This window comes from Rattus norvegicus, chromosome 2, assembly GCF_036323735.1.
Source record: "Rattus norvegicus strain BN/NHsdMcwi chromosome 2, GRCr8, whole genome shotgun sequence".
Classification (NCBI taxonomy): domain Eukaryota; kingdom Metazoa; phylum Chordata; class Mammalia; order Rodentia; family Muridae; genus Rattus; species Rattus norvegicus.
Window position 1 is genome coordinate 228,068,996 of NC_086020.1, and position 20,879 is coordinate 228,089,874.

At 42.1% G+C, this 20,879-nt stretch overlaps 1 protein-coding gene across 3 annotated transcripts in view; it reads left to right on the plus strand.

The window, feature by feature from the left end:
• Positions 1-20,879, plus strand: part of Ppp3ca (protein phosphatase 3 catalytic subunit alpha) — a 274,503-nt gene that overhangs the window by 229,938 nt on the left and 23,686 nt on the right. For all 3 annotated transcript variants that reach the window (XM_063281306.1, XM_006233363.5, NM_017041.2), the window contains exons 9-10: positions 7,420-7,545; positions 9,550-9,624. In XM_063281306.1, the coding sequence (XP_063137376.1) occupies positions 7,420-7,545; positions 9,550-9,624 (201 nt within the window). The remainder of the gene's footprint in view (positions 1-7,419; positions 7,546-9,549; positions 9,625-20,879) is intronic.

The window sequence follows — 20,879 nt, forward strand, 5'->3', positions numbered from 1 at the left end:
CACATGTAATAAGGTAACCATGTCCAGGACATAGTTATCTATGTGCAGTTATAGGGCAGCCTTTCACTTACAAGGCTGTACAAGCCTCGAGCTGGAGCTTATGGTAGCCTCGGTAGTTCTGTTATGACACCCTTAGGTCTGAGTCACCGTTGAGTCTATATACCTCACTTCCTCTCTGTGCTGACACAGTGCCGCTTCCCTGGTTCCCACCTGTCTGTGCCCTCTAGACTTCCGCTCCTGTATAATTAGCTCTGGTTTCATGTCCTTTGGAAGCCATCTTTGAGTTTAACCTACTTCCCTCTCCTGCCGTCTTTTCCCTTTTCCTTGCACCTTCTGTTTCCTTTCCTTGATCTTCCACACAGCTGAGTATCAACTCACACAAATGCGATATGCATGACCATAAATGAAGAAAAAAAATACATCTTCACCCTTTCTTTCTTTCACCACGTTACCCCCAAATTCTGCATGTAAATAATCACCATGTTTAGAGTTGGCTGGTCCTGTGCTTAAAAAGCAAAACACAGAAACTGTGACTGAAGAGTCCCACCAGAAATTCACCAAGCAAATGGAAGTCCATCCTGCACAAGACCTGTGTCAGAAAAATAAAACTTTAAGAACAGTGAGGGACTGGAAAGAAACACATTGGTATGATGTTTGTCTAGCAGGAGCAAAACTCAAGTCCAGTCCAAGAATGGACAGAAAAAGAAAGAAGGGATTTATGCACTGAAACAAATGTGTATGTGCGTGTGTGCATTTGTGTGTGTGTGTGTGTGTCTGTGTGTGCGCGCGTGTGTGCATGAGCGTCCTAAGATTAGCTCAGTGTTTCACAGAAGTATCCGGCACGCTCTTCTTCATTCATTGTGTAATACGGTATCATCCAAATTTTACACAAAGAGGTAGACAACAAAGTTTTAAAAGGTGTTCTAAGTTTTATGAAGAATGCACTTATACAAATAATAACTATATGGAGGTTAGAAATGCACTCCCATCTACTGATTAAGGAAACTATGGCACATGGACACATTGTGATATGCCTATGTTCCCCTGGTATTTACGGTAGAACTTAGATCGCTAACTACACAAAAGTAATAATGATCAATAGCTCAGTAAGTTGATGATCAGTTTGCTGCATTGCAGCAAGCCTTGTGCTGTGTATATTTCTAAATATGGGCTACATCCTTTAGATATGTAGCAAAGCTTACAGTTTACAAAACCGGGATTGCATTTTAAGCAACACATATTGGTTATGGCCAATAATAGTAAAAAGTCGTTGTCTTAATCATGATGTGGAATGGACTAATTAAATGCCTATGAAGAACTCTGTATTGGGTACTGGTTCACATAGTAAACCAGTTAGAAATATCATACTAAAGAATATCACTGTGAACAAATTACCTAGAAACTGAAGGCTTGAAGTCTAACTCGACATTGACTGAGCATGCATTTTGCACCTAAGTGTGTGCTGGGTAGAATGACCTGCAGAGGCATTCTGTCACCACATATAGTACCTTCCATGGCTTGTTTAGTTACTCTCTGACTAAGCCATTGACCGTCTTACCATCTTAAATGAAAAATATCAAGGAGGACATAAAGGGGAAGCCAGAAACTGAAGTTAGAGTTAGGTTTAGATCCAAGGGACCATGGAATCTGTTCATAGAAAACACACATACTGTGGAGAAGTATGCATGCATAGAATATACATATGTGCATACATACACATGTTTATATAATAATAAATGGAAATTGTATGGCCCAAGAGAAGATGCAAGGTATTTCTGCAAAGATCAGAAAGACCTTGCCTGTGGTGTCCTGCACAGGTCACTGGCCTCTCCTAGTCATAGGCATAGTCCTGCACAGGTCATAGATTCCTCCTAGAAAGTATCTCGAACACACAGGGCTTACTGCAAGACTTTCCTCCCAGGCTTTTTGCCTCCTTCTGTGAAGGTGGGACTTTGCAAAGGAACTTTTGCAAGGAATGCACTGATGCTAGGTTTGCTGCTAGAGCATCCGTGGGTGGAACAATTGGAAGGAAATCACATCCTGGATCTGTCATGCATTTTCTTTTGCTATTTCTGGATAGATTGTGGTGACTGTGCTTCTAGCAGGCCACATTTGTATCTTTCGCACTCTTATTGCTTTTCTTTCCCTCTTCTCCATCTCTTTAAGGTGGAAGTAGATCATTACAGATAAGGAAATAATGTTAACAAGGGTGAGAAAAAGAATAAAATGCAAGCTGTCGGGAGTCTCCCTTTAGATTCTGATGTTCTTCCACTTGTTCTTGCTTCGTAACCAGTTTCTCTGGTTCTTCATGTTGATGGGGGAAGGTGTTGATAACTTTTACTATTTCACGTTATGAAGTTTGCATGTGCGTGTGTGCATGCGTGTGTGTGTGTGTGTGTGTGTGTGTGTGTGTGTGTACCTTAACAATTTTAAAATCACAGAAACCCCTTGGTTCTAAGGCTCCGACTATAGTCTGAGAGACACTGCAACCGCATCGTGAATATGCTGTATTCCCTGGGCTCCACTGGATGCCACTGAAAGTACAAGAGGACTTAAGATAAGGCTCCATAGTAGAGTCTTTGCCTTGTTTCACAGCTTTGCAGTAAGTATATAAGATCCAGTATCCATCCCACAAGCAGGACAGGGCCCTTGGTTGCTGGTTTAAAATACACAAAAACATGCCTTTGCAATGGAGTTCTGCAGGTGTGATAAAAATGATTGGACCAAATAATGGTGTAATTCTAAAATGACTTATTCTGACATCACAAGAAGACTGGCTTCCACGTGCATAGGATTCAGATTCTTTCCAAAGCCTCAGTCTCTTCGGGCAGATTGTCACACCAGCAGCTCCAAGAGAAAACGGTTTGTTCTGTGCTGTCTGGTCTGCTGGAAGTCAGAGCGAATGACTTATCCCTGCCCACAAATGTGTCTTGGTGTCTCTGCATCCCTCTGGGAAGGAGTGTAAGAACGGGGGCTTTAGGAGTCTGCTGGTGGAATGGAGAAGCTCCCGATTGTTAGACAGGACATGTTTTTATTGTTGTTGTTGATTCTTTGTTTCCTCCCAAAGTCTTAGCAGGTGTTCCCCAAGTTTTTGTGGCAATTCAGTCATATATATTGTGTTCAATGTACTGAGCGGGGGTGCTTGTGTCTCAAATACATCTGAGGAACCTGCACTGTTAAGGCTTCAGTTGCATTTTGCAATCCCAGTGACAGTCAGGGGCAGGTGTCAAGGAAGGAGGGTGTGGGAGTTGGAGGATGAAATGTTAACTGTGAATTTCGTGAATGTAGATTGCTTCCTACTAATTTGATTAATTTTTATGCATTGTGATGATGTATAGTTATTGTTAAAAAAAATCCACAAATCTATGAGTAACTTATAAGTACAGGATTGTTCAAAGGATTCTCTCTCAAAAATGCCATGTCAGTGGAGAAAAGAAAACCTGTTGTGGTTCAGCATTTTAAGTTAAAGATTCATTTTTTTAATTGCAGAGAATAAGAGAAAGTCTATTTAGTAATTGCCTAAACAATTATTAAGAACATTGCTCACCCATCATATTAATAATGAAGTTTTTCTTCTGAAAGTCTGTTAACACCACTCACGTGGGAAAGAGGTCATATAGAGCTTCTAGATCAGCAGTTCTCAGTCTGTGTGTCATGACCTCTAGAGGGGTCATGTATCAGCTATCCTGCATATCAGATATTTATACTACGATTCATAACAGTGGCAAAATGATAGTTATAAAATAGCAATAAAATAATTTTATTTGTTGGGGGTCATCACAACATGAGGAACTGTGTATTTAAGGGTTGTAGCATTAGGAAGGTTGAGAACCACTAGCCTAGGTAAACCCACGTATTCAGATAAGGAAACAACCCTAATCTAGGAACTTTAAGTGCCCCTCAGTGTCCTAAGTAATTATTTATAGACTATACCACTAGCTGTCTAGCCACGTGGCCTTTCGGACTTCTGCTTGTCAACATAGAGAGTAATGGAGAAGGAAAAGGAGTCTCCAAACACTGATAGACATTGATTGCTTTGTGCCCTTACAGTAGGTGTATATATATTAGCTAGATGATATGGATTTGGGCCAAAGTTGACATTTACTGGTTTAAAGTGTAGTTGAGTAGCTCACTTCAGTTATTCACAAATCAGGAGAACACTTTAGTAAAACATCGTGATTATGTGTGTCAAGGTTCAAACCGAATGGCCTGCTCCGCCCAGAGGCCAAGTGGAGCGACTGTAGAAATGCATCATTCCAATCATAAACAAATGAAATAAGCAGTATTGGCTTCCTCAGGAGGTACTGAACGAACCCTGTTAGAACAGCTCCCTCTTACCACCAAGCTGCTCTGCAAAACACAACTTGTCCTCAAGTCACTCAACAGGGCATTGCGAATTTGCATCCTGCTTCACTGCAGCTTGTACTTTGGCAAAAGTTGAGCCATCTTTAAATATGAATACCACATCCAAAGTTAAATTAGTATCACAGCTAGGACTAGCATCGGTGCATGTATAATTCATGAAGGACAGCAGGTAACAGTGGAGAAGGAATGGGCTTCCTGTCAGAAGGAAGGGGGTAAGATCCACCAGTTTTGGCTTGCATGATAGGAGCAAGTTTCTCCATTTCCCTGCTGCAATTGCTCTGTCTTCAGCTACAGACACACACACACACACACACACACACACACACACACACACACACACACACACACTGCTTCTCAGATTTCTTTTGGGGATCAAATGAAATATTATAGGACGATTCTCCCTGTTCTACATCCAGGGAAGTTCTGCCTGGGTAGCGACTAGGAAACGACCCTCAGACCTTCTGAGAATACCACCATCCACAGATGCTCAAGGACCTTGCGTAAAATGGCACAGTGCATGCTTACCTTACAAACATTATCTCCCATCAGTCAGTGCGCCCTGCACGATGGCAGTGTTCTGCGAGAGGTTGCTGTGCTTAGTTGTTTAGGGACTGAGGGCAAGAAAGAGAAGTTGGCACGCATTCAGTATGGGCACACTTTTTCTTCTTCTCAGGCCTTTGCATGGAGGCTTGACGGATTCCATGTCTGGCAAGGGCCAGCCACACTTCCCTTCTTTTCTCCTGCGAACCCACAACCTGATGTTAATAAAAAGTTGGGGAGGGGGGAATGGAGGGACAATTACTCTGAAAAGACAGATTTGAGCCTTAAAAGGTGGGGTTTTTTTTTTTGAAGATATAAAAACAAATGCAATGGTAACAAATTCTAAAAAATCATTAGCATGAATCTTTTTTCTCAGATAGTTAATGTCAGACACTAGCAATACTTTGTCCTGAAGATCAGAATGTGGTAATTTGTCACGGTGTTTTTATGGGGTTTTTTGGTTGTTGTTGTTTTGTTTTGCCAAATGGCATGTTGCATAAATAATAGAACAATTTCCTGAAATATATGCAGGATTCAGAATACTATCAGAATAAAAGATTTCTACCCCCTTGCTGTCTGAGCGAACTGTACCATCTGTGTTCCTAAAGTGGCTGGTTCTGTTTTCTGGGGCTGTATTAGTCAACTAGGTCTAGAATTCAAGACAAAGGCCTCACTGCACACAAGTTAGCCAGTTGCTAAAAGCATTGGTGTGTTAACAGTGCAGCTTGATAAATACAGTAGGCAAATCATGACAAAAAGATGTGCGTTTCCTGGGCTTGGACACTAATCAAGTCTACCTGAAAGATTAATGGCTGTCCTGAGAAACGGTTTCAGAGACAGTGGTCATTGGCATGCATCCAGATCCAGGATACACAGGGTAAAAACAAGTGTCTTATGTGAAGGAGACTGACGGGATGAGTGAGAGGCCATTTGCTTGAGAGACTATTGTAGAAGGAATAGCAGCATCTGTGTCAGCCTCTCAAATCTAGTCTGAGTAAAATGGAATAGAAGACACAAAAAACCTACAGCCTGTTTTATGATACCTGTCCTTTAAAACAGGGGGAGAGGCTAAGCCAATACATGTATGTGAAATAACCCTGATCAAAGTTCCCTAACAGGTGTGGCATCTGAGTGCAAGCCAAAGGCTTAGAATTCAACGAAGGGAGGTGATCTGTCTATCAAAGAGAACCAGAAAGGGCTTCACTGGGCTGATAGCATTTGGACTTCACTGTACCATGGTGAGGGCTTGGATTTCAGAGACAGAAAACATCCCAGATGAAGAATCAGTTTTGAAAACATTGTTTCGTCAAGGACAGCGTTGTGCGAGAGGCCCTGCATTGCTGTGAAAGCTCAAACCCAGTCATAGCCTTTAATAGATATTAAAGGTTTTGTTCTGTTATCGGTCATCACACGCTATAACATATTCCCCATATAAAAGTCAACCTAAAATTACAATGTAATAAAACAACTTTCTGCGTATTCAACTAGTCAATGTAAATAGCCCGTTTTATATCACTCGCGATCTACTCATTACACACCATCAATATACTACTCGTCATGCTGGAGATGGATAATCAGAATGAAGTCTTGCATAAATCAGGCAGGTTGGAAATGTGACAGCATCCTTATTGAAAGGCTTTCATTTCGGGGGAAATATATTTGTGCTGTGTACTAAGGTCAGTGAGTAGAAAATGCAGCTGTAAGTTCAGCCTGTCTGTCCCGTAAGATAATGTTGTCAATTAGTAAGCTAGGAGTCTCTGCTGAAACACATGACTCAACTGTCCCTGAAATCGCTTACGCCCTGCTCATCCTGTATGCATTGGCCAGGATTGGCACTTGGGTTTCTCTGTGTATTTAGGAGTAAGCATAGCCCTGCTCGTGTGAGATTCTGTGCAGGGCAGAGAGAAGCAGGCAGCTTTGCTCCTGGAGGCCTTGGCTGCTCCAGCCTATTCAGAAGTGGGGGCTAGGGTCAACACAGTATTATTTTATATGGCATCAGATCCAAATATCGTCCTGCATTTAATAAAAATATGTAATTTATGCTGATTAATGTAACAGTTGTTATTGTCACGGGGGGAGTGGGGGAGGGATATGTTTTTGCTGAGAAGGAGAGCCAGAGAGAGAGAATCCAGTATGGGCAGAGCTTACTAAATTATGTCAGACCAACTTAGCATTACCACCTTTTTCTTATCATCAGGGGGTAAGGAAGACTAGAATGTTCCTGGCTACAGGAGACTCTTGATCTTGATTCCTGATAATTGCTTAACTACATTACAAAAAAATATTTTCCAAATGATAATGTCATTTCAAATTACCGCTCACACATTGCACTTGCAGTAGCAGCCTCTAAGGAGTAAGGCTTAGGTTCATAAATCAAGAAATCAGGGCTGATGAGGCCATTCATATTCATGGTTTGGTTCTTTGTTTGAATGGTCGAGTATGCCTGACACACTACACGTGTGGATAAACAGAGACGCGTGCTGATGGCTGTCCTCCTGTTCTGTCTTGCTGCAGCTGCAGTGTTGAAGTACGAGAACAACGTGATGAACATCAGGCAGTTCAACTGCTCCCCCCATCCGTACTGGCTCCCAAATTTCATGGATGTTTTCACCTGGTCGCTGCCATTTGTTGGGGAGAAAGGTACGCTGTAAAGCCCTGAGCTGCTCTTAATAAGATGTCCTGGGAAGAATCGAGAGCTGTTCTGTTACCGGCAACATTGGGGGCAGAAGTGGTGTGGTCTAACAGGTAACTTTCAGTCTGTCCCATGAGAGGAAGGAGGCGACAGCTTGCCCTGTGTCTGGTGACCCGGTGCCATGAGTGGATTCAGAGCAAACAAGGAATATTGAGAAGGAACAGCCCCAGTTGAACAATGGCCTTCTAAAATAGTAGAAATAAAGTGTTAGTAGGGCTCAGACCATTCCTTCCTACCTACTCTTTGGTCCTGTAGTCCCGAAGTCATGTTGTATTCTCACAAATGAGGACAGTCATGTTTTCCTTGTGTTTCTCTCATGAGTAACCATGATTGTAGGCAGAGCTCAGTGCCCACAACACGCTGAAGGGTAGCATATGACGCAACAGACCCGCAGTTAAGAAAAACAGCATTCTTCAGAATTGGACTTTTTCACCCTTTTCCCCACTCCTCTTTTCCTACCATCCCCTCTCTCTTCCCCCATGGCCTGGTTTCTATTCCTTAACTTAAACTATAAAATAATAATAATAATAAATCTATTAATTGATAGATATAGATAAATATGCAAAAGCCAGGAGCCACTGGGCCAGGAGGCCTAACTGACAGACGGGCTCATTCCTCATGTACTCATGTAGTCTGCCTTCGGTGGCCCGGTGTGAAGACAAATTTCCATGTACTTCAGAAAGTCAGGTCTGTGCACAGTTTTAGAGGAAAGCTGTGTGGTTTGTGAGAGCCTACAAGACTTTCGGAGGACTTTTTTTTTTTTTAATTTAAATAGCCAATGAAGGTTCTGCAAGGCAAGTGCTGAGTTATCAGATGAGTCACGGGTGCCTTTGTAACAGTGTCCCAACCCACAGGACTCCATGCTCCAGCTTCCTATACCAGTCAGCTCCAGCCAACAGACTCCACTGTTGCCTGCTGTGGACTGAAGCAGTCCAGGTCCTGACAGCTACCGTGCACGATAGAACACCCTTTATGTGGGTGGTTTCTGTTAATTATTCAAATCTCGACCATATTTTATAAAAAGAAATCAATGATATATTGTAAACTATAATTTGGCTTTGATAATTAAGCTCTAGATGCATGTTGGCACCTCTGGCATTTCTCACCACGCATCTTCGGTTCCTAAAGAAGATTTCTTGAGATGCTGTGTAACCTTAAAAACAGCTTCTGAAGGTGTGTGGGCCTGTCATCGCCTGCGCGATAAAACCCAACCAAATTTCAAGAAACATTAAGCGTGATAATATGCACACAGCCAGGAAGGAAGGCAGCACACTGTTACGTAAACCTATTACTCTCTGTTTACTTTAGTAAATTCTGGTTCATCTCAAAGTATCTTAAAGCCTTTTCGACAGCAAATGTAATGATATTTCTATCAACATATTTATTTCTAAAAAAAAATCAATATTCCCAAATCTACTTCAAATGTATTAGCTCATCTATCAGCAGTTTTTATTAAATACACAGCTACTCACCTGTCACGGAGCTGGAATCTATGGAGGATTAGACAAATGAACTGAAAGTGTTCTGGCCACCCAGTCTCCGCTGAACAGAAGTCTGTGATCTAATCTACACCAGGCGGCATCATTGCAGAAATAAATACAAGATTCCAAGACAGGTCTCCTCTCCTTTGTAGATTTACTGGGCACTCTCACTCAGCCTTCGTTGGTCCCCACTACACACACTTCTGTTGACCTATATTTAATAAGTATCAGTAGGAATTTCACAAGGATGAAATAACGATTTAATTTTTAAAAGCCTACGTGGGATCCGACAGCATCTTATCTCTTATGTTACACAAAGGCAGATATAGATGCAGACGCTATGGACAGGAAGAGAAGCACAGAAACGGCTTTATCTGAGACATGCACAGGGTACTAATGAGCGTTGACAGGGCAGTGAGTCACAGCTGGAAACCGTGTCTTGTCTTCCCTTTCTTCTATGTCTGGCTGCAGTGACTGAGATGCTGGTAAACGTCCTGAACATCTGCTCAGATGATGAACTGGGGTCAGAAGAAGATGGATTTGACGGTAAGAGCTTCAGCTTCGCGCTCAGAGCATCTGCCCTGTCGTCACTGAGGATCTCGGTGCTAACCCCAGTCATACGTTTATTTTTAAGATTCCAGTTTATGTTTAAATCATAGTGGTGCACATGAAAGCATTTTGTCTGAGGTAAGAAGATGTCAGAAATAATACCACAAGAGGCTTGCCCCACTGCTTTGAAGCTGTTGTTGAAATGTAAGCCATCTTAATAACCATCTTTCAGTGACCCACATTGCTATTGGATATCCTTTCACCTCCTTAAACAAAAAAAAAGGCAACCCTGTATTTTTCAGCACTCTCTCCTATCATTTATTTTGATGTGTGGTAAAAGAAGGCATTTTCATATGGGGAAGCGTGTGCTGAGGTCTGCTCTCTCCAGCACCCACTGTTCTGATCCGTCGTTTCCACACGCTGCCCCCATGTCTTTAAAATTTTCATTTTATAAGCAATGTTGATATCCTCAACTGTTACTACTTTCTGTGTATTAATATATGAAGATGAATTCATTAGAGTCTTTAGCTTATTTTGAGATTCTGCAGATAGTTCAGTTACCTTTAAACACTAGGTTTTCTCCAAAGACAGAGAGGTCTGAGAGGTTAGAAACGAAAGGGAAGAGGACTGGGAGCCCTGGTGACGCATCTGAACCACAGGGAAGAGACAAAGATGTGGCAGGAGTTACACCATACTGGAGCAAACGTCCCTCATACATGCTAGTGTGCCCTGGCCTGTGGAGGGTACTGGGGATTCCTCTTTCCTTGGAGAAAGAGTCTTCATAGAGGAGCTGGTGTGGTACAGATAGTGTCAATGGAATAAGACATAACGAATAAAGAAGAGAAACAAAAATAAAAGTAGATACTTTGATTAATTTAGATGAAGAGCCATTAAACAGTTCTTGAGTAAAACAGGAGATGGTGGCCCTTTCTAAATGTTAATTTTGAATGGCATAATTTAGTACTTTATTGCATTAACTCTGGTCACAGCTAAAAGCATAAAGTGTCTATTGCCCATGTACTTATGTAAATAGTACAGAAAATATATATAAATATATAATTAATATTAATAAATACATAGGATATATATACATATATATATATATCCATTAAGCACACAACTTACTGCTAGCATTAGTAGTTCTCTTTTCTGTAGCTTCTCTCATCTCATTTACCTCTCCTCATAAACTATTTTCAGATACCGCATTGCAAAGGAATAGGATGGGGAGGAAAGAGGATGTAGAAAGAAAAAATAATTATTAAGAATTTAAAAATGTGTTTAGATGTTAACTAAGCAAGTGTGGCTAACTTCCCAGTTCGTAGGTGTCTAGATTCTAGATGCTTCCCACATTATAGCCTCAGGTATTACAATTGACTTTTCCACGGATAGTGTTACCTCTTTTAAAAGATACGATTTTCATCAATGGCTGGGTCTTTTTCGCTAAAGAATACTAACCAAAGGTTCTGAATCTTAAACAGCAGGGAAAAAAAAAGTTGTCCCAATGTTTCTTTTCCCTACCTTCCTTTTTTCATTGTAAAGGCAGCCAGATCTGATGCCTCCTTCCACCCATCCTAAAGCTTCTGACTGATACAGGCATAACAAAAAGAAAGTATAAAGAGGAAAGTCTAAGAAATCGTTACGGAATATTACGTGGCACAAGAGCCATCAGAGAAAACCAACTAGAAAGCTAAGAACACGTATCCTAATTTTTTTTTCTTGGTCTTGTTTCATAAATAATGGATGGATTTACAACAATGTGGCTGGACAAAGGGGTGTTACGGAAGGGAATCAGCTGAGGAAGAAGGCGGGGAGCCTGTTTGTCCAGATGTACACTAGCCCTTCAGCATGCTTGCTGGGGGCCTTCAGAGGGGATGGAGAACTTTCTAGGGCTTGTTTTGTGGGAGAGGCATCCCGGCTTCTCTGGCTTGCCTGGGGGAATGAAGACGGTGGTCTGGATGCTTAGGGAGAGAAGGCACGGCGAGGGATAGGAGGAAGTCAGAAAAGCATCGATGTGGAGTCTTATCCACTCTCCTCCAGTAATTATCATAACAAGTTCCATAATTTGGAATATTGCCTTCTGACTGCAGATATTTTCACAATGAATATGACAGCATTAATATGGTAAATTTCCCAGTCAACAAATGGACACGTTAGCCATGTTCATCAGCCAACAGGTATTCAGTAGATACTTTGTGTGGACGAGGAACACATGGTTGCCATTGCCTCTCAATGCATTCCAATAGCAGATGATTTGTGGAGCGTCGGGTGGGTGTCAGCCTTGTAAGATGTCACAGTTGGCTGTGATTCACTGGCTGACCCAGCAGGGCTTCACCGCCTCACTGCTGCTAACTGGTTACCCACTCTTCCAGTCACTCATATACAGAGATAGTGTTCGAGACACGGTGCTTTAAAATAATTAATTCCAGTCATTCTTGGAAGATTTTTTTTTTCTTTCCAAGCTCTTCCCACCACTCTAAAATTTAAGGTGCATCCTTCAGAACAATGCAGAATTGCCCAACTCACATGCAGAGTTGATGTTGGGGAAGGGGGATCCAGCCTGGTCTCTCCAGGTGGAGTTGATACCTAACTTTATGTTCCTTCACTGCTCCATCGCTGTCAACCTTTTAATACCTTTTCCTTTTGGAATAGTGTCATCCGTTGATTTACCTTCCTTCTGCTCGACTTCATGCACATAACTTACATGATTGGTGCTTTCACGGTTTCAAGCAGTGTAGTACTTTTTAAAATGTTTGGTTTATATTCAAAGCACTTGATTCCTCCATGTAATTTGTTCATGTTTGGAGGTGGGCACAAGGAATGAAAATCATTGCTAGCTACTTGAAGAAAGTAGATGCCATTTGTCTTTAGCGTCTTGGACACAACATACTCTGCTTAGCGGGTAGTTCTTGATCATATTTCCTACTCCTTTTTTATCCTTATACAACATTGTCCATCTCTTTCCCCTAGAGTACAGAGAATACTCATGTTTTTCAGTGTTTCTTCTGTGGATGTGATTATAGGGGAGTGGGGGAAGAAGAGTTGGGAGCAGCCACAGGGAAGATTCTTCCTGGCTGATGGGCCTCCACAGCAAATGGTGGCATCGTAGGCCCAAATTTCCCTGGCAGCACAGCATCCAAGTTTCCCAGAAGTGCCTCGGGGCTGGGCAAGTTAGCTAAGCTGATGTGTTAGCGTGCCCGCCTACATTCTGATCCCCTGCAGCCACTTAAAAGAGAGTGGTAGTGACACATACGTATGGTGCCAGCACTAGGGCCCTGAAGACAGGCAAGTCACTGAAGCACATTGGCCACCCAGTATATATAATCTATGAGTTTCAGGGTCCGTGAGAAAAGCTATCCCTCAGAATAAAGGTGAAGAGAGATCAAGGAAAAGACACCTGACATTAATCTCTGACTTTCACCCTCAGTGGCACACTCGTGCACATGCGTGCACACAGCAACGCGCGCGCGAGCGCGCGCGCACACACACACACACACACACACTAACAAGTGCATTTATAACACACATACATCTTTATTAAAGGAAGAGTTGAGGGGAGCTAAACAAGGAAAATTAAATTCCACAAGGGAAGCTGCTCTCTGCAATTCATAATTAATTTTGACTGATAGAAGCTGATTCCTTCTGGAGAATGCTTAGCTTTTCCCGCTCCTTCATGCCTTGGTGTCTCCATATAGAGGGTAGAAACAGAACATTAATATGGAAATTCAAATATTACATGTATAAAGAACACCTGACATCTTCTAGCACCAGAACAAGATGGCAGCTCTTATCAAGGTGGATGGGAGTTTCGGGGTCTGTCCTGTTTGAAAATTAGGCAACTTTGGATCCCGAGTATGAAACAAATGAAACCGAATGCCACCCTCTCATTTCATATTATGAGTATGCCTGAAATTTAGGTCAGTTCTCAGAAACGTCCCCATTAAGGGGTAAATACACAGAGATAAATGTTTTAATGGCAAGTATGTTCAACTCTGAGTACTGTCCATTTTGGACTGGCCAAACGAGGTGAATCCTAGCAATTTCTTTTATCACGACTCTAAAATACACAAATATCTGCCCACAATGCTCAAGGAACAGCTCACAGGACACCCCACGGCATTGTGATCTCTTTGGGATATAGCAAGGCATAGTGAGTGTATTTTATTTGCAGCATCTTCCCTAACTGTAGGGAAGTTGTAGTTCTGACCCCCACCCCACCCCGCACCCACCCCATCTTTGCCAGTTTGGGACTTGTCTGTCATTGAGGGGTGGCCCTGGGCTCCTGCCAGGCTTCTTGTCTGTTTGCTATTGACATCGGAAAGCTCAATTAAAGCTCTTCCCTCAACTGCTGCTTACTTTAGGCAGGAGCTGCTTCTTGATGAGTGATTTATCGAGCCCTTCTCAGGATTCTGCCCCACATCCAGGGGCAACTAAACAGACATAATAACAATAATAAGAGCTGGCAGTTCATGTTCCTGTCATGTCCGCTTGACTTCTAAGTGTCTTTGAGGCCTTCAGCAAGTAGGGATTCCCCATATTGCCTTCCAGGTCTGTCACCTCCCCTTTAGTATTTAATGATGATGATGCTGAGTGACAGCCGCTGACACTTAGAAGTGTCACCCATCATCCTTAGTTGCTGGCACAGAATAAACACTTTCATTAATTTTATCATTTTGGACAGTAAGAAAAAAATGATTAAGTCTGACCGTTTTAAGGTTATTAGACAGTTTGTTGTTCTGCTATTATTATCTTTAGTCTTGAAGACAACCTTTTGATGGATGTACTATTATTGTCCCTAGTTTTACATAGGAAGCAAAGAAAAAGAAATCTGTTAGTGTAAAGCCTAAAACTATATAGCTGGCTAAGCAAGAGCCTAAAGACAGACCAGTGGATGCATTTGCCTCTTTTCTGGTACTTGAGATGTCTAAGACCTAAGATTACCATGGTTCAGTGTCTTCCTTGGAATCAGCATGATTAGAAAGAAAGAGAAAGCTAGGAAAAGAAGGTGAAGAGGCTAGGAAGGAGGAAGAAGGTTAATGAAGAACAATACATATTAGTTGTTGTTAAATATGATGTAGACTATTTTATAACGCTGGATTTTACACAACCCTTTGCCGTCAAACATTAGTGCAGCACTTGAGAAGCTAAAGCAGGATTGTGAGTTCAAGGCCAGCCTGGGCCACCAGTTGAGACCTTATCCCTAACCCACACAAAACAATGCAAGAGATTGTTTCCATTCATCTGCTTCGACATCATCTTCTCTAAGAAGTTGTAAGTGTTTCGTTGTGTGAAAAGTTTAGGTGTGTGTGACCGCACAGAAAGGTCTCTGGTCGAACCATGAGTCTCTCCGTGGCTTCTGCCTCACAGAAAGCCCACCTAAAGAGGGCTGCTTTGCCCACTGCATTGACCACTGTTCTGTCTTGCCTTGGTCTAAGTTCAGTGTTGAGAGCAAAACACAAACTTCTTGCCGTTGTCTTGAAAAGTTTAGAAAAAGTTGACTGCCGAGGAGTGTCTGCCGAGACCCTAATTTGTATGTGCTCTGACCCCCCTGCTTCCTTTCCATTTCTGATTATGGATGATAAAATGAGAGCTTGCTTTCAATTAAGGCTTGTTTTCCACCCGAATATTTTAGAGAAGAAGCTCAACTAGACGGTCTTGGTTGGTAGTTATTCCTCATTTACGGAGAAGACTGACTTAAAACAAGGAGTTGTAAATGATCCTAAAGAGGGGGAAAGCTCCCAGAAATGAAGGGTTTTCAACACCATGGATCTGTTTTGTTCATTACCGCATGGAATGGCAGAGAGCCCCAGAAAGCTAGTGACAGATTCGTGAGCGCGGCACACTTGTTCATTCGGGATTTGCTCTTAGGTCTTGAAGTCATAGACTCTGAGATCACTTCCCCCCCCCCCCTTAAATACTAATTACGTTTGAGACTGTGATATTTGATAAGCCTCGCTAACGAGAAAATGCAGAGGTGAAACTGAAATCCTGTGGCATAAGAAAGCATGAAAAGAACAGTAAAAGGAATGCATTTGAAGCCAAGCGTAGTTCCAGGCTGCCCTGGGAAGACAATATTAAATTAGCATTTCTGTCTCTGCTTTCAGCTAGAGAGAAAGCCGCACACAGAACCCCCATTCTTATCCACATGTTTTCCTATCCTATGCTGACCACAAGCGAGTCGTCAGCCATGAGAGCTGATCAGATTTCCCCAAGCTTTGGTGAAGCCATTTCAACTGTGTACAAAGAAATGTGCTGGCTTTGAACTACTAGGTAATTCTTTATCTCTAGTATCACAGATCCTGGAGTGAGATTATCTCGTCCTGCTTTGTCTTAGTGGACCATAGGGAAGCCCGGAAAGGGTCTTGGTTGTAGGAACTTTTACCAGAACTGTACTTATGTTCCACGACAGGTGCTTGACCGCCTGCACATAACACCATTTGACACGCCACTCTCATGTAAATGTATGTGGGGACCCTAAGTACTCAGGTTTTACCACCAGAGTCAAGGGATTATTTTCAGCAAGTACTAACTGTGTCTAGATGTAATTTTTTAACCTTAAGAATCTGAAGTGGTGAATTATTTAAGCCTGAAATAATTTACTCTTGATGTCTCCTCTGCCTCATGCTCAGGGACTGCCCACTCAGAACTGTTCTCTTGTTCTGATTATTTTATTCCCAAGCCACCCGTTTCTGTACCCAGCCTTTTGGTTTGCAATATAAGTAAGAAATGTATATGCCCTGTAATAACTGACAGTTGGGGGGGGGCATAAAATAATTGTTAATTGCTTGCTGTATTTAATTTACAGTGCTGAAATCAAACACATGGTTTTGTGTTGGGCACCAGGCATATGGCCCCAGAACGTCTCAAGTCTTTTTGTAGAAATATAAAACAGATAAAAAGCACCCAGGGCTCTCCGGGGTGGCTGTGTAGTTGTCCTTCTGGCTATACTCAGAGTCTAAAAACAAGTCACCATGAAGACGGCAGGATTCTGAGGCCTGAAATCATGCATGAACACAAATAAAGGCCGGGCAAGGGTGTAATTTAGGAACACGGTGAATTATCTCCGTTGAAGTGGTTAAGCCCGAACAAAGGTTAAAATACAATTTAAAGGCGACTACTCAAAGGAACGCCTAAGCGTTTCAGACTGTCCCTGGCTCTGCTGAATTCACAGAGCTGAACCTAAGGAGCAGTGGAAGTGAAAGCTAACTGTGATGGTTCGAACCGAGGCACGGTGCGCATGACACTTAGGCATAAACAGGCTGTTGTGAGGAGGAGTTTCTCTTCATTGCATGTTGGAGTAAAACTGGCAAAATTAACTCATAAGTGCCCGACAGAGTTTGAGAAAACATGAGGCTTTCAAACAAGAAATCTGGGCTGATGACAGACTTATAATGATGTGTGCATTGTGAGAGAGCTAGGCCTCCAGGATTGCTTCTAGAGGAGGAAGAATTTTAAAAAGGAAAGCCAGGGGCTGGTCCTTTAAACCAGTGCATCTGGAAGAAGATGAGCAGAAGAATGCAACCAAGTGAGGGAGTCGGAGGAACCCTGACAGGAGCTCGAGAGGCAGGGTGAGGACGCAGGCTGGACACAGCTGTTTGAAGGTGTGTGCACACCATACTGCAAACAGAATGGGAGAAAATGAACTCTAAAGACAGTAACTTTAAACACTAGAGGGTTTGAAGGAAGGAAAGGGAAGGAAAAAATGTTAAAATGATACAATGATGTCAAAAAAAGAAAAATGCAAATAGGTTGATTTTATTCTGATGGAACAAAAATGGCAATGATTGGAAACAAATAAAAATAAATAAAATGTAGAATAACTCGACTTTAATACCACATTATGTAATTGCCCTGATGTATTCTATAACTGGATGAATAAGTACAGAGGTTAGGACTGTTCTCACAATTCCAGAGTTTACAAACACTCTCAGAGAATGACTTTGACCTCTAGTACACACTGAATGGTTAAACTTTAAATGTTGAATAAATATGGCTGGTGGTGGTATCACACACCTTTCATCTCAGCACTCAGGAGGCAGAGGCAGAGGCAGAGGCAGATGGACCTCTATAAGTTGAGGCCAGCCTGGTCTACTGAGTGAGTTCCAAGATAGCCAGGACTGCACAGAAAAACCATGTCTCGAAAACCAAACAACAACAACAATAAAAAGTTGTATAAATACCTTGAATAATATAATTTTCAAACTATTTCTCTAGGAGATGATCTGTGCCCTCATATGAAAACTCTCTCTTACTGATTCATCTTTAGCTCATGGGAAATTGGCCTCACATGCTTTCTGAACTCTAGAACTAGAACCCTTGCTTGTGTTTGGTCGGTGCATCTGTTGGTGTGGTCCACTCTGTTCTGAGGGCTTGCCGTGCTACTGATATTCTCCTCCTCAAGTTGCTCAATGCATTCTGGACCTCATCCCTGAGCCTGAATGGCATCAAACACAGATCCAGTCCCATCACAGTGCTACTTAATAGTCACAGGATCACACAATCAGTCTTCCGTTGTACTATGAGAGATGCCACCTTCGAAGAACAGAATGCAAGCATTCTCTTCTTTACGATGAACACATTTGAGCAATTATCGTTCACCAAGGCTCAGAACTAAGTGTCCCTCCACAGGTAGCTTTGTATCTGCTCACAAACTTGCTGAAGGTTGGCTGCTTGAACGTGTATTTATTTAATGCATAAATAGGCTTTTATGGAAAATTAAAAAATAAGGACTACTTAATTCTTCTACGTCCTTCCTAAATAAATCAACAACAGCTACTGTAAGGAACCCTAGCTCTATTGTACCTTTCTGGCTGGAGACTTTAACTAAGGAACGTCTTTCTTAAGTGTCTCTTTCAAATTCTGAGTGTTGTACGAAATGATGCCAGGAGAACATGGAGAACGCTACTGTATATGTGATGAAAAGAGGCAGAATAGGGCTTCATAAGTCACCCAGGATAGAAGAGTGGTCAGGATGAAACAAGGGCGTGAGGCAGGTCCTTTATTCTGAGGCACTGTCTCCTTACCTCTGTGTGGTTCTGTCTCTTGGATGCCACTTCATTTAAAGGACTGCATCATCTAAAGGGTCTCAGGAAGCTCACTGGCTCGAGCCCAGTGCTCCCTGGACATTTTCAATGATTGCCTTAGCTACTCTGTGGATTGCCACTGGGCACTGGTGGTAGCCCAAACCCAGTACTCATTTTGCCTGTGTTTTTTTTCCCCTTTGGGGAATTGGGGATGGGGTGGGGGACAAAGCCTTACTTACCGCATACTCCCGTTATTGACAAAACTCCTTGCCTGGTGTTCTCTGAACCATCAGAAGACTTTGAAATAGGCTTCAAATAAGCTCAGCACGTGCCACTGTGCCTAGATGATTCTCTGTCCTGTGTGGACGCTGCACTTCTTTCCTCCCCTTTACGTATGACGTGCATGTTGTTATGTCACGCAGATTTCTGTCTACACTATATTGTGTGAGACGAACAGAGCAGTGTATTTGCCCACTTTTCCCATGCAGTTAGTGAGCATTCAGAGATGACATTTAAGTGTCATTAATACTAAATTATAAGTCCCTGGGGTATTAAATTGCATTCTAGCTGGTATGCTTTCTCACGGTGCTTAGCACGGGTTCCAGTTTGCTTTGTGATTCAGTGGCAAACACCACGACCACAAGCAACGTGGAGAGGAAATAGTTGATTTGGTTTACACTTCTCGGTCAGAGTTCACTAGTGAATGAAGTTGGGGCCAGAACTCAAGGTAGGAGCCTAGAGGCAGGTCCCATGGAGGAACGCTTCCTCCTGGCATACTCTATCTGACACCAGCTTTCTTTCTTTTTTTATTTTTTTATCTAATATTCTTTATTTTTTTCCTTTTCTCTGTCTTTATTAAATTGGTTGTTTCTTATTTACATTTCAATTGTTATTACCTTTCCAGGTTTCCAAGCAAACATCCCCCCAACCCCTCTCCCTCCCCTTCTCTATGGGTGTTCCCCTCCCCACCACCCCCCATTACCACCCTCCCCCCAACAATCACATTCACTGGGGGTTCAGTCTTGGCAGGACCAAGGGCTTCCCCTTCCACTGGTGCCATTACTAGTTTATTCATTGATACCTATGCAGTTGGAGCCCAGGGTCAGGCCATGTATAGACACTAGCTTTCTTAAGACAACTCAGAGCATCTTACCCTGGAGCACCACCGTCCACACTGGACTGCACCTTCCCATATCAATCAAGGCAGTTTAAAAATGCATGTCCACAGTGCAGTCCGACCTGAACAGTCTCTCAGTAGAAACTATCTTTTCTCAGTTTGTCTCATGTGATAATAAAAACTTACCAGGACAGCATGCTTATCAGGTCCATGTAATGACTGCTAGAGCCATGACACCTTTACCTACAGCCATAGAGTTTTGAGAGATACCCCGCCATGGTAATTACTTCATTCTTAGAAAGTAAGCTTACCTATTAACTTGACAATTACTTTTTTAAAAATTTTTCTGTTGTAGGTTTAAAAAATTAATATTGTTTTGTTCTACATTCTTTTGTCTGCCTTGACAAAAGAGGTTGCCCCAGTTAGGACTTGGCAGGGTCTAAGTTTCTTTAGTGATAAACAGAGAAGCTTAAATGAGCTTGGTAAGACACACTTGGATTAGGTGCCCATTCCTTGAAAATTTTATAGAAGGTTTGTAAAGTCTTTAATCTTCACCCCAATGAGAATTACAAAAATGGTCCCTTCCTCTGTTTCTGCACAGTAATGACATGCTGCCTAAACACATCATCTCAGAGAACAACAGTCTCTAGAATCAAATTAAAGCGAAGTACTTTAAACTAAGTGGGAAAAGACCAGATACTGTCAGCCGTCACGCGCATAGCCTTTTACCTTTTTAAGGTGTCCCGTGGAAAGAATTTACTTTTGATTTATAACCAGACAGGTGGACACCAGGGTCTTCTGTCCTTCCTTAAAATGAACTACATACCAGAGGGTCTTTGTATATTTTTTTAAATTTACATTTTAAAAGATATTGTGGCTTTCAAAATGGGATATTAGAGGAGCTTTATGCCAAATATTATAGCATTGTTACCTGTTAACTCATGAGGTTTTCATAAAACTACAACACTGAGAAAAATATAGAATTTGTGGCTTAGAGTTGGTAGGCATTAGGCTCCAACTGTGTGGGTTATAGAGTAGAGTTTAAGTAGAAAGGAGCAACCTAGAAGAAACTTTGAGCCTGCCTGGGTGGTGGCAGTACAGATCTTGAACGGGTG